This window comes from Nothobranchius furzeri, chromosome 4 (genome assembly GCF_043380555.1).
Source record: "Nothobranchius furzeri strain GRZ-AD chromosome 4, NfurGRZ-RIMD1, whole genome shotgun sequence".
NCBI classification, from domain to species: domain Eukaryota; kingdom Metazoa; phylum Chordata; class Actinopteri; order Cyprinodontiformes; family Nothobranchiidae; genus Nothobranchius; species Nothobranchius furzeri.
This window is the reverse complement of record NC_091744.1, coordinates 65,817,182-65,834,903: the sequence shown is the minus strand read 5'-3', so window position 1 is coordinate 65,834,903 and position 17,722 is coordinate 65,817,182. Positions and strand designations below refer to the sequence as shown.

Here is a 17,722-nt window from a genome sequence, read left to right as displayed (position 1 = left end):
ATATGTTGTGCAAAATTAATGTTACATTTGAAAACATATTCAGATTATACATGTGTGAATTCCTGATCCGAAATTTTAATTGTTTAAACCAAATAATACCAATCACATCATAAAATTTTTATTTAAAAATCCTAATTAATTATAATATAGCTAGCCTATAACAAACATTTCCAAAATGCACGAAACTCCGATCAGTTTGCTAGGAACCTTTACGCTTTGTGGTGTTTCTGCCCGGACCTCTTTATAAGCAGTACCAGGTTAGTAAACAAGTCTTGCGTTTATCTTTCTCTGTTGTTGGCTGTTGCGGGTAAAGTGATGTGTGATTTTGACGCGTACGTTCTAAAGAGGCTCTGCCGCTGAAAACAAAATTTTTATTTTTTTATTTTTTTTTTTTACTTTTAGTTAGTTTTGTATCCCTAAATAGAGCTTCAGGACTCCTGCAGCAGTCATTCCGTTGTTAAAGAAGCGATGCACCGCTCAGTCTTCTGCATGTATCCCAGACCGTTAATGCAGCAGTCATGAAGGAGTTTTTGAGGAAAATCCACAACTCCCTTTTGAAGATAGCTCTGTTTCCAAGCACACTGACCCAAACAGGTCCGCGACCAGCAGCCTCGGAGGTGTTAACCTGCCACCTGCAGCAGCGCAGACTCCCAGCCTGGACTTCCTTCTGTGTTCGCTACAGCTCCGTCCACAATGACCAGTTTGGATTATCGAGCTTTAACTGGAGGGTTCAGGGCTCCAACTACCACATCCTGAGAACAGGCTGCTTCCCCTTCGTCAAGTACCACTGCACCAAAGCACCTCCACAGAACCTGGACGTTGAAGACACGTTTTTCTCCCTGTTGAAAGTTATTAATCTGGGTTAGTATTTCTGATCTACCACGTTTATTCAGATCGTTTCAGTGTATGCACCCCAGGAAGCCAATAATGTATGTGTGCTGCTGTTGCAGGAATCCCTTGTTTGGCTTATGGGATCGGGTGCTGGATGGTGATAGGAGCTGCAGAAACTGTCCACACTAGTGTTGGACCTGTCACGGTCTACTTTGCCTACAAAGAAGAAGAAGGTGCACGATACTAGGGAAAAAACCACATCTATGATATGTTATGATTTTTACAACCTGCAGCTGTAACTATCGACACAAATGCCATCATATCACGTGCGGTGATGCACATGTTTATTTGTGGTAAATTAAATATTTAAAGAAGAACAAAAGGCTTTTTTTAAATCTAAAAATATTGTACTTTGTTACTTTAAAATGCTCACTTTATTTTGAGCACTGTCAAACATGGGCAGTAATGTGTGTGTGAGAGTCTTGAAATGTGCCTATAGTCAGTGTAGATAAAATATATTACTATACATTAGTTTGTCTGCAGTATTCAAACTATATCTTATGAACCACAATTTGGTGATCTGTAACTGATTCACTTTTGGAGCTAACCTGATTCAGCATGATTATGTTCACGTTCAACACATATTTTCAAAAAGACCAAAACTCCATTTCTCAACACAAAATGAATGTAGTTTAAGAATCTGGTATCAAAGGTAGCATGATTATCCATCCATCCATCCATTTTCAACCGCTTATCTGGAGTCGGTTCTTGGGGGCAGCAGCCTAAGCCGAGACGCCCAGAGTTCCTTCTCCCCAGCTACTTGGACCAGCTCCTCCGGGGAATCCCAATGTGTTCCTTGACTAGCCGAGATACATAGTCCCTCCAGCATGTCCTGGGTCTTCCTTTAGATCTCCTCCCAGTTGGACGTGCTTGGAAAACCTCACCAGGGAGGTGTCCAGGAGACATTCTGACCAGATGCCTGAGCCACCTCAACTGGCTCCTCTCGATGTGGAGGAGCAGCAGGTCTTCTCCGAGCCCCTCCTGGATGACCGAGCTTCTCACCCTATCTCTACGGGAGAGCTCAGGCACCCTTCAGATAAAACTCATTTCGGCCACTTATATCTGATCCTCGGCTACAAAAGCTAGCATAATTATAGGCAGGTAATTGTAAGTTATTGTATTTTTGTTACCGTTATAAAAATAATACACAAGGTACAATTCCTTTCACATCAGTAACAAACTTTAGAGTAGAAAAGTTCATACGTTTAGAAAGATTTACTCTTAAACCCCAGAAATTGGTGAGAAAATGTTGCCAAGATAAGTTCAGATTGTTACTGCTTTATTTATGCGGGACTATTGTCTTTTGCTTTGACAAAAACCCAAGTCTGAGCCTATTTGTTTAAAGTTAAATTACTGGTCATCCTACATGCAGCAGATAGTCAATAGTGTTACAGAAAAATCAGTGGCAGGACAGCTCTGATAAAGCAGGCTTTAATTACCAAAATGTGGCCTTTTGCAGAGAGACGTGTACATCTCTACCTTGAGGCCGTCTCCGGCCTTTGATTTCTGGTAATGTGCTCTGCTGACGGGGCAGGCTTTAGCTCTGCTTCCCACTTCTGCTCCCTCTGAGAGGCAGGTTGACAAACTGCCATATTGATTTCTCCCCTCAGCACCTCCTGCTAGTAGCATTTATCAACGACCTCAATTTTCAGGCCTTGGCCTCTTCATTTTTAACCTAGTGAAAATGAACGAATAATTTCTTGTCGTACATGGAAATCAATGCACCCTTTGACCTTTTTTGGCTCACACGAGGGCTACAACATCATTTAACCCTGCATGGTGGTTTGGAGCGGCCTGTATTATAAAACGTGTTCCTCTGCTGCATGAATATTTAAATAAAAGAACAAAGAGGAAACTTTATTAAATAGCCAGTAGTTTAATTATTAAAGCTGATGTTTAGCAAACCAAACTAAACTCAAAAGGCCCTATCTTTTCACCCCCTGATTGTATGCAAATTGCTCGAACTTCATGAAGAATGCATGTGCAAAATCTTCTTGAACAGCGTGATGACACTAGACTATCACTCTAATCAAACTAATTGCCTTGAACAAGGAACATTTAGACACACTTACAGAAATTTGATCCCGCGTATCAGGCTGCACTTAAATCCCCCTGCTTTCCTTTGCCGCCTCTCATCAGGACTTAAAGTGTGCATGGGGAATGCTCATGCAACCATGTCTTAATTACTCATTGACCCTTTGACCCCTGGAGCTGCATTGATACCGCCTTGCGGCCCGACACAAAAGCGTGGGGTTGCAGATGACTGCAGCTTTGTCTACGGCTATTACAGGATGATGTGAAATCTAAACTGAGGAGCATGTGAGTGTGTTGTATTTGTTTTCAGGGCTTCACCTTTGAGTCACTCTAAACTGCGGGGGAGGCCACCCCTTGAGCTGGGACGGAGGCTTAGCATTACATATTGAGCCTTAGTCACCACCACTGCAGGTATAAGTTAACCGGACTGCAAATGAACTTGTGTAAATTAACAAACTGTGGCTGCGTTTAAGGTGAGATTGATGCTTTTTAATAGTCTAGCCCCATATTGAAGTGTCTAAATTACACACATCTAACGTGGTAATGAGCAAACAATTAATGCCAGTTCGGAACGTTTAATTGTGAGCTGGAGCTGGTAATAAGTTTTGTCAAGGTGAAATCTTTAAATACTTGTACTGTTTAGAGTTTAGGTAAGTAAAGCAATACAAGTGCTCAGACGGAGAGTGGTGCTAATGTAAATTGTTAATGTTCAGCAGTGAAATTGCTAATCAACTTGCAGAGACTTGTAATTATTTTCTAATTAGCTAATTCAGTTTTTTCCTGTCTAAAACTGTCTAGGGAAAAAAGAAAACAAAGCAAAAATAGAAACAAACCATGTTAATCAAACAGGTGATGGGGCCTCTGTGAATCAATTATTTAGCAGGAAAGTCACAGAAGTGTTTCCTCTGTCATACAGACATATTGCTTGGCAGAAACAATTATTGTGTTGAACAACCCCTGCAGCTAATGCTGGTGAGGTTATCATCACAAAGCCTGTGGATCGGCCACCAGCATTGTCTCGACGCCTGCTCCTTGAGCAGCGGGGGACACCTGAGCCATCACTCAGCTCACTTTATGGATCACACTGGAATTACTGGTGGATGCTGAAGTGTCAGCCAACACTGTCACGATATTAACTGTCAAATGGCAATAATGTGACAACCGAAACAAAAAGCTCATTATTTCTGGTCCAGGAATGCCTCTGGATGTCTGATCTACTTTGAAGGCCCCATAAAAGTTAAAGTCTCATCACACACTGGTGAAATTCATCTCTGCATTTGACCCACCCATATGGGGAGCAGTGTGCTGCAGCTGTGGCTGTGCTCGGGAACTATTTGGTGGTTTAACTCCCCAATCCAGCCCTTTAAAGCTGAGTGACAAGCAGGGAGGCACTGGGTCCCATTGTTAAAGTCTTTGGTGTGACCAGACTGGGATTTGAACCCCAATCTCCCAGTCCCAGGGTGGAACCTCTACCGCTCAGCCACTGAGAAGGTAAATAACAACCTTTAGTGATTTGGAGAAAAATTTAAAGTCAGTATTTAATATTTTCTGGCCTGTTTTGGCATTTAAACATTACCTTTTTTTCTTGTGTCAAGTGGAGAAACAATAAAGTGGGCATATTTTTATTGTAATAGATTTGCTGTAGTCTGTAGTATTGATAAATGCCCATGTGAGTCATTTTCTGTTCATGTTTCAGGAAGTAGAAGTTAGTTGGAGGAGTTGCGGGGGGGAGGGGGGGGGGTGTCAGTAAAACGGCAGGATTTTGAGTCTTACTCATTAATATTTATGATATTCAAAAATCTCTTCTCTGACTGGCTAACAGCAACATGATTCTTCCGGTGCATTCATTCACTCTCAGGGATTCCCAACGTGTGGTGCGCACACCCCCGGGGGTGCGCGAGCTGCCGCTAGGGGGTGCGCGAGGTGAAAAGTGTAATGGCTGCGGAGCTCAGAGAAGTCTGTCATATGTCACCATTAGCGTAGCCAGAAACTCGTTTGTGGGTGGGCCTAAGAAAAAGTAAGTGGGCCCAATAAATGTAATTGAAAACAAGTATATTTTTGCGCGCATGTCCTCCGCATGTGCCCTAGCTTCATAATAACAATGTGCTGAGCTTCAGCACTCTGGCCTGTGCACGCCGATATGTTCCGTATTTGATCATTTTTAACGGTGTTGGAGGAATCTGAAGGTGAGTCATTCTGGCAGATTTAAGACCCTGTCTCAGGCAGGTGTTCTGACATTGTAAACCTCACACACAGAACATTGTTGATGTAACAAAATAAATGAAGAAATGATTCCCATTCAGGCTATAACAGCGCGCTGAAGATCTGAAGTTCAGAGTGCGTCTGTCAGAGGTCAGACGCGTTCCAGCGGAACCACGGCTCACGGGTGCACAAGTGAGCACATCTGGGCTGGGCACAAGTAATTTTACAACATTGGTTTAAATAGCGCCGATAACGAGACGTGGTGACTTGAGCGGCTCATGGAGCTGTGCCGCACGCGCGCGCACACACACACAGATTCAATAAGCACGCACGCTGTGCAAACTCCGGCGCGCCGTCAGACTGAAGACAGAAATGAGCGCTGCCTCCTCTGTGATAAATTTTTTAAGAGGTTTTATAACAACCTTTTTCATTCCAGGTCAAATTAAGATATTAGCTTCTATTTTTGGATGACGTATTAAAGTCGGGTCCGCTCCAGCCAGTGACTCCGAACCTGACTACATGTTACTGCAGCATTTGTTATTCCAGTCCGCATGGCAGCGGATCGCAGATTCAGCCACACCATAAAACAGCAATAAGTCGGTCTGAGGCAAAATATCTTTTCCCCTATAGACATTTGATTACGCACAAGTTGGTGATCAGCTCAGGTTTACACAGAGCAGAAGGAAGGAGAGTGCCCTGGCTGCACAGGTTAAACGTTTCTACTTTAAGAAAACCGTTAAATTGCATTATTGATGTGCTGCCTGGGCACTCTAAATATTTATTTAAAATTAAATCAAAGGAAATTGTAATGGTATTGAATGTTTATTAATTACTATTTAAAAAATGAAAGTGATGGGGAAAAAGGTCGATCATATTTTTTTTAACCCTGTCTGTTTAGCTTGATGCCTGATATATATATATATATATACTGTATATATATATATATACATGCCCTGATGTGGGGGCTGAGGGGTGCGTCGACATGGTCGGGACATAGAAGGGGGTGCGCGGCTAAATAAGTTGGGAACCACTGCTCTACAGCATTGATGTGTTATCTCCACATATACCATATAATGATATCCCTGAACATGTTCTGCCATGTTGTGGCATTGCTAATGCTAACAGTTAGCATCTACTCTTTTGGTCGCTAAATTAACAACAGTTTTCCCTGGTTGGCAGCAAAGATGGGTGAATCCATGAATGCAGATTTTACAGTGTGATGTAGATCTGAGTGGCTTTTCTAATCCAAGCTTTTCCCCTCTATTTCCTATAGAGCTCCGGGAGTTGACGTCACTTCTCCCGGCATGCAACAGTTCAAATCGAAACGGTGCCATATTGGCATGCAGAAGCCCGCAGCTGGACTATTTGTTATTGTCAGAAAACTCAATCAAATGGGAAATATGGTAGATTCCTGTTGTACCCCAGGATGCCATTACAGACGCGGACGACATAACGGATGAGCCATCTACAGGATTCCCCAAGATCCGGAGCGCTGCAAACGTTGGATCATTGTAATAAAACGCTAGTGACCGGGCTAAAATGAAACTGTGGGATCCCGAGAGTAAAGGTTTTCACTTATTCAGCGACCGCTTCATATCAGGTACTTAAACCAACGTTTCCTCAACTGTGTATGGTATTTATTTTAAATGCTTTTATTACGATTCTTTGTGGGCTTCCTAAGCTTATTTTGGCGTGGCTTTTTCTGTCTTATTACTCATAGTAACAAGTAAACATCACGTAAAACGGTGCCTCGTGATTCTGCGTGCTGCCGTTTCCGTTATGATCACAGCAATTAACCGGCTAAGCTGTATTTCATTTTTAAGCAATGGTTGATCAAGTGTCAGATCACACATAAAACGCACTTTGGATTGCTATTATCTGTCTCACCGAGACAGATCTCAGACAGATCCTGAGACGCTCCTGCCTGACATATTTATTTTATTCACGGAAAAAAACCAGACTAGTGATTTCTCTTGGCGTTCAGTTTATACATTCAAACTGCACAGCACTCTATTTAAACTACTTACATGTAAATCTGTTATTTGTTCATCCATCCATTTTCATCCGCTTATCCGGAGTCGGGTTACGGGGGCAGTAGCGTCGAGAGGCCCAGACTTCCCTCTCCCCAGCCACCTGGGCCAGCTCCTCCGGGGAAATCCCAAGGGGTTCCCCGGCCAGGTCCGGTAAGAAGTCCGCTCCGACAGCTTCTGGCGTTTTTTAAAAAGTATCCCAGGGGCACGGTAAGGGTCGGAGATGTTTAGTCTATTTAACTTCTGACTATATAAAACAATTTCTTTGGTTTTAAAGTGTGAAGTAAACTCCGACGAAGTAAAATCCAAGCTGATCCCGTTCATGTTCATGTTTACGATCCGTGTTTGTTTACCTTTTTTCCTGCCAATATGGCGTCTACTAACTGAGAGTCACGTGGGGTCCGGAGCTCTATAGGTGCTGAACACAGGGCTGGAAGACTATTGTTGCATTCAGCCTGTGAATCTCAAAGTGATTGGTTCTATTTCAAATTGAAGAAGTACGTTCCTTAGTGGACCTCCTCTTTATGAATCATTCTTGTGTATGTGTTCACCCCAGGAATGACAACAGGCTCCATTTTTCATTTTTCTTCAAACCCCCTTTGTATTGGTTTTAACTTTACACTTAAAAAAATTACTCCAGATAACGGTTTATAATAGAGGTGTGGATTGGCAAGTATCTGGCAATCTGATATGAAACACAATACAGGGGATGCAATATGATATATTTAGATACTAAAAGCCAGACCATATTTGCAATTTTTAGACTAAATTTAATTGGAAAACTCAGGCCAGATTCAAGACATGCTCTACCATAAGGAATGCGATAAAACTACTGCCACCTAGTAGTCAGAATTTGAATTGCACGTTCCAAGAAAAAATAACAAGGCAAACTTCTGCATGTAAATTCTCTAATAAAAATAAATTGATGATCTGAACAATTGAGTTTCAATATAGTGATATTTCAGTGTATCAATTTTCTTACATCTTAGTTTGTAAGCAAATTAGGACTGATTAGTACGTAACGTGATGAAGGAGCCATTTCCACCCTCTAACAGCTGTTTCCTTTTGACACAGACCCAGAGTGCATGAAACAGCCTCAAGGTCATGCATTCACTTCTAAACTGTTTACGTTCCAGCAATGAAGAAAGAAGAACGAAGAATGAACTCTTTTCTTTTAATTAATCAAAGAACTCTATTTTAATAAAGCTAATCCATCAAAGTGTTAGTCAATAATAAGATGTGACCGACCTGTGAAATTAAAATATTAATTACTTTATTATGATCTTAGGAAATAAGTCTATGACTTTAAAGAATTCCAACAGGACTCATTTCACGTTGTGTTAAAAAGACATAACACATTCTTTCACTGATCCAATCAGAACTTTACGGATCTGACGGTGCTTCTGACGGTGTTTGGTCATTTTCATTTGACAATAAACCATAACATCCGAGGTATAAAACAGATGCCACGTCAGCTCTCACGCCAGTTCAAAGCGTTCCAGAGCAAGCGTCGGAGTGGCCAATCCGACCTTTAACTCTTCAACCGAAAGAACCACGACAAGCTGAAAAATCCAATCGCTATAACAACCATCGGCAACAACAGCTCCTTTCAGAATAAAAGCTCCACCGACCCAGGCTGGGTCTGAACAGATGCCAATAAAAGAGTTGTGTGCCGGAGGTAACTCAAGGCGGGTCTGGTCGGAACCGCGGCTTCTTCTACTTGCTCGGTTTCCAGAGAGGGTCCGCTGGGCCTCGGCATTCCTGATCTACAGAGGACTTCCACAAGGCAGGTAGACCCGGCTTGATGGTGTCTCATGCGGTTCTGAAACTAACCAAAGCTTATTTCAAAACATCTTCAGTTCCCGTCAGAACTAATCGCTTCTTCAGATTTGCTGGTTCTGATTACATCATACGTCATCCATTCACCATCTCATCCATTTTTAGTTACACTATACACTTAGTTCTGAAGTCAGCCAAGTTTAATTTGTTAGTAATAAAATTCTTAACTTTTAAACTTGACTCTCTATTCTGTTGTCTGAGTGAATACATACCGGTTACATAATCTCTGCATTAAAAAGATCCCATCTTCTGGTTTGAATAAACCCCGATCCGTAAGGCGGATTTCATATTTCCTATGGAATCCCACGCCTTACAGCTCATTAAATAAAAATGTAAGAACCTCTCATTTTCCTGACAAGTATTAAAGTTATGCTTTTCTATCTTTAAGCATATTGTGTTAAACCAATGTCCTTGAGCTTGTACAGTTATCTTTATGTCCAACTGGTTATTATTTTGCATTTCTTTCTCCATGATGCTCTTCATACTTAACGCTTACTCTGTTGACATCAAAATGGATTTTAATAGTTTTTTTTGAAAGAATGAAATGTAGCATCCATTTTTATTATATATTATACAGTATTTAAAGTTTCAGCTCATTAACAAACTGGCGCACTCCACACCCCTGAAGGATGTCTTTTACCCCCCACCAGCGTGCAGTCAGGCTCCTCTAGCCACAGGCTTTACTTGATCTCTTTTCTTTTCTCCTAAGTCAAAATTGGAATATTGGGGAATATTTATTTACTTGTTGATATATTTTTGCTCAGAAAAGAACAGCACAATTTCTTTGTGTCCAAGACAAGCAGCATAACAGATCATAGAAAGGGAACCTGGGTTTGGTAATTTGGTGTGTTACATATACTGTATGCTTTAATCATAGCTGAAGACTGGGTAATTAAATAATATCATTAAATAAATCAGTAATTTCCAGAAAAATAAGTTAATAATTGAAGATTCTTGTATGTTTAATTGAAAACAGTTATTAAAATGTTTCAGATCTTTGATTTGTGTGTATTTTTTGTTTTTATCTGGTTTGAACTGCACACAGACCAGTTTAGTGGCCCCTTTCTTTTTTACTATATAATATATATTTATTTGGTTTGACATTGTCTTGCTGAAATAAACAGCACCTTACTTCTAAAAGAGTCTGGATTGGAATATGTTTATTCTAAATTATAATTAAATCTTATTGTGTTGTACTAATCCAAGGATGTAGCAACACATTGATATCATTGACAATGATTTTAAAAAATATATAAAACTTGATTTTTTTTCTGTTTCATATTGTTTTTATCCCACAACATTACAATACTCATATTTTGTCCCAGTTTAAATGTCAGCTTTGTGTGAGCATTCACAATCAGAAATGATCTATCATAATGCATTAATTTCTTCTTAATGGTTTTAATAATTTGCAAACATTTTTATGATATACATCTCATGTTCGCATGTCTGCTTTTTTGAAAGCCAGATTGTATTTTATACATAAAGAGTGTTCTTTTTTGCATCCTGCCTGCCTGCCTTTATGCTATTTGATCGCCCTGTTCCTTACTTGCACAATAAGCAGCATCCTGCCCACCAAATCAGCTCCAGATTGAGGATTTACATTAAATACACTCGCCCTGATGCTGCATGCAAACACAAAAATGGAATAAATCAATTTTGTTCTCAGAAAATGTTTCACATGCTTTTCTGATGCTGCGTGATCTCCAATCTTTCTGCAAATGAGCTGCCGAGCCTTGTAATGGTTTCTGCTCCTCACGGGAGGCTGGCGTCTCAGAAAAGCTGCTGATTGAGGAAGAAATGTAATACAGGTGTAAAGCAGACTTGATAGGGGTCTTACACGAGGGTTATGCATTTTCACAGTGATATACATACTGTTACATATTTATCAAAGAATGTGGAATTTGCTGGGTTGACTCTTTCTGGGCCCTTGGAGATTTGCAGGTTTCTGCTTGAGTGTTGTAATTCTGTTAGAGAGGGTGGCTATTATGTTGAATTAATAGGAATTAAGGGTTTAAATTGGTTAAGTAAGCACTTCATTAATCGTGAGTGGATTGCTGCGTGTGAGAGGTTTATGTCGGAGGATGTGTGGACTGTTGGTGCGAGTCATGCTAAGAGTTCTCTGTTGCGAAAGTTGGCTGATGTTTGATATAATAGCAGGACAGGCACAAAAGTGATATGGATGATAATCTCTATAATGTTCAATGGGCAGGACTGAAGTCTTCATTTTGATTACTTGTTTAATTTTATGGATTCCATTAAATGGAAGCATTTACTGCTTCTTTTTGTGCTATGGAAAGCTAAAACAGCATTAGGATAGATGTCTTTGATGCATGAGATCTCTTTTCTTTTCTCCTAAGTCAAAATGATGAGGATCAGCACCTCCAAATCTGAGACCATGGTTCTCGACCGGAAAAGGGTGGCTTGCCACCTCCGGGTCGGGGGAGAGGTCCTACCTCAAGTGGAGGAGTTTAAGTATCTCGGGGTCTTGTTCACGAGTGAGGGTAGGAGGGATCGGGAGATCGACAGGCGGATTGGTTCGGCATCTGCAGTGATGCGGACGCTGAGCCGATCTGTCGTGGGGAAGAGGGAGCTGAGCCAGAAAGCCAGGCTCTCGATCTACCGGTCGATCTACGTCCCAATCCTCACCTATGGTCATGAGCTTTGGGTAATGACCGAAAGAACGAGATCGCGGATACAAGCGGCCGAAATGAGTTTCCTCCGTAGGGTGGCCGGGCTCAGCCTTAGAGATAGGGTGAGGAGCTCGGACATTCAGGAGGGGCTCGGAGTAGAACCGCTGCTCCTCCGGATCGAAAGGAGCCAGTTGAGGTGGTTTGGGCATCTGGTCAGGATGCCTCCTGGACGCCTCCCCGGGGAGGTGTTTCGGGCATGTCCTGCCGGCAGAAGGCCCCCGGGTCGACCCAGGACACGTTGGAGAGGTTACATCTCCAATCTGGTCCGGGAACGCCTTGGGGTCCTGCCGGAGGAGCTGGTGGACAAGGCCGGGGAGAGGACGGCCTGGAGCTCCCTAGTTGGGATGCTGCCCCCGCGACCCGGACCCAGATAAGCGGAGGAAGACGAAGACGAAGACGAAGTCTTTGATGCATTGATCCATAAGATAAATCGGTGTTATTAATCCATTTTATTATTATAATAAAACAAGTTGATAGGTATTTGTTTCGTTGTGAAGGCTTCTGTCTCCTGTGAGGATTAGAGGTGAGGTGTCTTGGTGTGTTTACTTGTCTGTTAGTAGGGATGTAAGAAAATATTGATTCACTAAGATATCAAGATATTTCATGATATGAGACTGAATTGATATTTCTAGGCATTGTATCAATGTCTTTATTGAAGATTTACATACAAACATTTACTGTATGTCTTTTGTGTGTTGCAATTCAAACTCCGACTGCTAGGTGGCAGCAGTTTTTACTGCTTTCATTCTGATGGAACAAAGGGATCTCGCAATTACACTAAGTCAGAATCAGAATAGGTTTATTGCCATTGTCAGTGAACAAACAATTCACAAACTAGGAACTTGCTTCGGTACTAATGTGCTACATATAAAATGAATAATAAGATTAAAAATAGAATAAAATATAATTAAAAAAAACTAGAATAAAACTTTTAGCGATAAAAAATGGCAGGTAATGGTAACATGGCGGATAACGTGACGTTGTGTCGAGTACAGAAGATGAGCATGGTTGTGTGTTTATAATCTATTCACAAGTCTAACGGCAGATGGAAAGAAGCTGTTCTTATGGCGGGAGGTTCTGGTCCGGATGGACCGTAACCTCCTGCCTGAGGGAAGCGGCTCAAAAAGTCTGTGACCCGGGTGCGAAGGGTCAGCTGCTATCTGACCTGCACGCCCCCGAGTTCTGGAGACGTACAGGTCCTGGAGAGATGGAAGGCTGCAGCCAATCACCTTCTCAGCAGAGCGCACAATGCGCAGCAGTCTATGTTTGTCCCTCACTGTGGCTCCAGCGTACCACACAGCGATGGAGGAGGTGAGGATGGACTCAATGATGGCCGTGTAAAACTGCACCATCATCTGGGCTGGCAGCTTGGCCTTTTTCAACTGCCGCAGAAAGTACATCCTCTGCTGGGCCTTTTTGATCAGGGAGCTGAGGATGGCTCCCACCTAAGGTCATGTGTGATGGTGGTTCCGAGGAAGCGGAAGGAGTCCACAGTGGTGACGGGGGTGTCCGTCAGGACGAGGGGGAGAGATGGGGCTGTGACTTTCCTGAAGTCCACAATTATCTCCACTGTCTTCTGAGCATTGAGCTCCAGGTTGTTGCTGCTGCACCAGTACACCAGCCGTTCCACCTCCCTCCTGTAGGCGGACTCATCACCGTCAGAGATGAGCCCGATGAGGGTGGTGTCGTCCGCAAACTTGATCAGTTTAACGGAGTCATGGCTTGAGGTGCAGCAGTTTGTGTACAAGGAGAAGAGCAGAGGAGAAAGTACACATTCCTGTGGAGATCCTGTGCTAATTGTCTTAGTGGTGGAAACATTCTTCCCCAGCCGCACGCACTGCCTACGGTCTGCCAGGAAGTCAGTGATCCACCTGCAGGTGGAGTTGGGTACGTTGAGCATGGAGAGCTTGTCCTGGAGCAGAGCAGGGAGGATGGTGTTGAACGCAGAGCTGAAGTCCACAAACAGGATCCTAGCGTAGGTTCCCGGAGAGTCCAGGTGCTGCAGGATGAAGTGGAGGGCCAGGTTGATGGCGTCGTCTACAGACCTATTAGCTCTGTATGCGAACTGCAGAGGGTCCAGGAGGGGGGAGGTGAAGGACTTGAGATAAGGGAGGACCAGGCGCTCAAAAGACTTCATGACTACAGACGTCAGCGCCACAGGCCTGTAATCATTCAGTCCAGTGATACGGGGTTTCTTAGGGACAGGGACAATGGTGGACAGCTTAAAGCAGGCTGGAACATGGCAGGACTCCAAGGAGATGTTAAAGATGTCCGTGAAGATTGGACACAATACCTCTGCGCAGTGTCTCACGGTAGCGGGGGAGACACCGTCCGGGCCCGGGGATTTCCGTGTGTGTCTGGTGTGAGTTTTCATGTTATATTCAGAGTTAAAAATTGCAAATACCCTCAGGCTTTTAGCACGATATTATCTCACCAGTATTTGATATTTAATGTATTGCCAGATTCTTGGATTATAATATAACTTTAAAAAGGTAATTGTGGATGTATATCTAAAACGAACAGATTGATTCAATCAACTACAGCAAATCAACATTAGCGAACAACAAAGTGACAATACCACGCAATTTAAAATATTCAGCAACAATTTGATATAGTTGGGATAAAGAGCCATTCTCATTATGCATTCTGAATGCTAATGGATCATTTGAGACTTTGCAATATTGTACAAGGTTGCACATACTGTAATGTTAGTTTAAAGATTTGACTTTCAAGGTGTTGAACATTCTTTTATCAATACAATTGCAGTGGTCTCTTGTGCGATTAATGCCTTGTAGGTCGTACTTTGAGGCAAAAAAAAAACAAAATAAAAAAACAGAAGCACCAGTATCAACATGGAGAAGTCAACTGGAGTAGAGAGTGGCAGAACATGGCTTTGGATTCTTATTTCCTGAAATTTTACAGCAACACAACTCTACCATAGACTCAGTTTGCTCTGCAACATTGGCGTTTTATCTCCACAAATTACACAAGCATGGAGGAACTTCTGTCATGTGGTGCAGTTGCTTATGCTAATGGTTAGCTTCTGCTAGTCGAGATGTTCTCTGCTGTTTCCTGGACATTAAGCCAATAACAGCCTTCCCTGTAGTGAGTCAAGATGGGTGAGTCCATGAATGTTAAAGGTATAGCAAAGGGTCTTTTTCTTCCGGGTGAATCATCTGAACCACTGGTCCGCTAAAATGTCAATCATCTTGGTTAACCATTCACACAAGGCTGTTGTTGTATGTTGTCATACGTTGCTGGGTAGGTTTCACTTTCTGCGCATGCACAAAGCGAAGGTTGGGCTCCCCACAGATGCCTCTGTTGGCGGGTTTCTGCTCGACAGGCAAGCTAATGTTCGGCTTACTATTTGGAGAAATTCATTTTAGATTACTGCTAGAAGAAGAAGTTGGCCGCAAGGCCAGCACCTACTTGTAACGAGGATAACTGGGCGTTCTTTCTCATGTGCATTTTTTTTTTCCAAAATGAGGAGGGGGTGGTTCTTTCCTGAAATTTAGAAACATCCTCTTTAAAGGGGCATAATGGAAGTTTGACAGCCAAAACATGTATAGAAATAATGAATTTCTTCTTCATACATTCTCCTGCAATGCCGTGGTCCTGTAGAATGAGCCCTGGCATTTTTACTGTGATTGCCTGTTTTTCTGTAAAATCACAGAAAAAGAGAGTTGCTCGGGTTGAGCAGGCTGCTTCATGCGCGTTCACGCTCAGGCATCGCCCGTAGCATTTGCTATCCGTAGCTTTAGCAGCAGAGAGTGAGGTAGTGCCAACTCAGCGACTTTGTCGCTGTTCCTAACGCCTAGTGATGAACCTAGCTACATTTCTGAGGACCCTTAGCTACTTTCTGAAGAACTTTCTTCTAGATATTTCCTGCAAATTAGCAACAAAATTGCCATTTTGCTCCGAACCGTTCTTTGAACATTGTTTCAGCTGTCATCAAGGATATAAAAGTTACAGATACAAAGGAAGTTGCTGGCGCTTTAGCTCACCTAGTAAGACGTCAGATTCTCATGCAAAATACCTGGGTTTGATTCTGGATGTGAACATAGTTTATTTAGAGTTTATTTTTTACTTTAATGGTATATTTTGTTACAGTAAGTGCCCACATTTTTATTTGAGACTTGCCGAACGGCATTGAATTCACAGATAAAAAAGATGTGGGTTCAACTTTCATTTTGGAACAATTTTTCAAGCAAGGGAAGGGAATGATCTGAGCATGCAGGAAGACTGACCCATCATAAACCTTTGTCGGCTGTGCTGAAGAGAAAGGTACAGAACCAAATTATTTAATTAATTAGCTGCGCGTTCTCCTGTCCTCTGTCCTCCGGGCCCCACACACACACACACACACACACACACACACACACACACACACACACACACACACACACACACACACACACACACACACACACACACACACAGGACTGTCTCAGCTGTTATTTTCGTTAAGGAGTGTGCACGTACAGCATGCGCGCCTCGTGCACGAGCCTACTATTGAAGCTGCCGTTACGCTTTTGGCCTGAGGGGGCAATTGCAACCATAAACATTCAAAACTCCATAAAGTCCCTTTAAGTGACAGTGTGGTGTAGATCTGCCAGGCTTTTCAAATCCTAGTGTTTAAACGTCTATCAGAAGCTAATGCAGAAGACAGGTGTAGGAGACTATTTTCATGTTCAGCCTGCATGAATCACTCAGAGTGACTGATTATAATCAGAAATAATCATTTAAATGTTTTTTCAGTGTTCCACATCATAAACAATTAAATCTAAACAATCTAATTTGAGTCTCTGGTATGACAGAGTAACACTATAAACTATACCACAATTTTGTTTTCAATTCAGTTCTTTTTTACTAAAATTTACTCTACTAAAGCTGTTTGCCTGTAGGTGTATCTTGTTCTCAGCATTTTGTGGAATCGACTTTTATCTGAACGCACAGACCTGATTTTGACTTTTCCCTTTAATTAAATCCCCCTTCAGAATGACAAACCGCTCAGTTATTTGTGATTGTTGGTTATCACTTCAGACATGAAGGGAGCATCTGTAAGTGAAAGCTGGAAGCCTCCTTGATGGGACTCCTGCACTTGAGGTGGACTAATTGAGGTGTGTACTTTTTTTTTATCAGGACCTGCTAATGAGGATGAGGGTGCTGGAGAAATAGTTTGTCGCCTCAGGCGGGGGAATAGCACGACTTAGCCAGCCCTCTGTAGTTATTGTCCAACAAAGGGGGAATTCACTTAATGCAGTGCTTCAGAAAAGTGGATAATTGTGGCCAAGATCAATAAAGTAACAGAGCAGAAAATGAACAGTGTGCAGCGTAGCTGTGCTGTGGATGATTGTTGGAAATGAAATCAAGCAAGGTTCTTGTTTTTGAAGTTTTTTTTTTTAATTCCAGCTAAGTCCTCAAACATGAAGGAAAATCTAGAGCATGCAATAAACATACACAAGTGAAGCTAGGGATATTCTGTGGGCATGTTTTTGAGAATGATAGAGGGGGTTTGGTTGGATGAGCCACATTGTTCCTGCGTGGCCTGGTGACATCGCTGGAGGGCAGAGAAGGATGGAACCTGAGAGGGGTGACAGTGATAAATAGCCCTTTTAATAACAGCTGCCCCACTTGGCCAGCTAGTCCCAGTCAGTGTCCTCTGTGTATTTATGCCTATGTTTATTTATGCATCCATAGCATGCAAGAAATCACCACCGCAGGGGTACAATCATTCTTTTTTGTGTGTGTTTGGTGGTGGGGATGTAGCATTGGTTTAACTTTGGCTAGCTCATCTAAAACTGGGCAGATATTCATTTAACCCCAAGATTGGTGCTTTGGTATGTCTGAACTGACATATGAAGCTCTGAGAGGCCTGACTTTGGTACACAGGTACTAAAAATAGCATCCCCCCCCCCCCCCCATTCATTAAAAAATAGAAAATTGTGCTCAAACAGGAAGATTTGCTTTGAGGATGTTAGTTTTCTCTTACTTCTGTGTGTCTTGCATAGCTTTGTACAACCTTCAACGTGA

At 42.3% G+C, this 17,722-nt stretch overlaps 1 protein-coding gene across 5 annotated transcripts; it reads left to right on the top strand.

Annotated features, from left to right (window-relative positions):
- The first annotated feature begins 217 nt into the window (after positions 1 to 217).
- Positions 218 to 11,182, top strand: c4h15orf61 (chromosome 4 C15orf61 homolog). 5 transcript variants are annotated; one of them, XR_008559548.2, is made up of 4 exons: positions 218 to 861; positions 951 to 1,064; positions 6,401 to 6,727; positions 8,232 to 11,179. XR_008559548.2 is itself a non-coding variant. In XM_054733020.2 (3 exons), the coding sequence occupies exons 1-3, from the start codon at positions 519 to 521 to the stop codon at positions 6,532 to 6,534; spliced, it is 591 nt and encodes a 196-aa protein (XP_054588995.1). In that variant the 5' UTR covers positions 218 to 518; the 3' UTR covers positions 6,535 to 11,181. The 5 variants fall into 5 exon arrangements, 3 of the variants coding, with proteins under 3 accessions (XP_054588995.1, XP_054588996.1, XP_015819865.1); XR_008559549.2 differs by adding an exon at positions 3,236 to 3,336 and having other exon boundaries at positions 221 to 861; positions 6,401 to 11,182; XM_054733020.2 differs by having other exon boundaries at positions 6,401 to 11,181.
- The last annotated feature ends 6,540 nt before the right edge of the window (positions 11,183 to 17,722 follow it).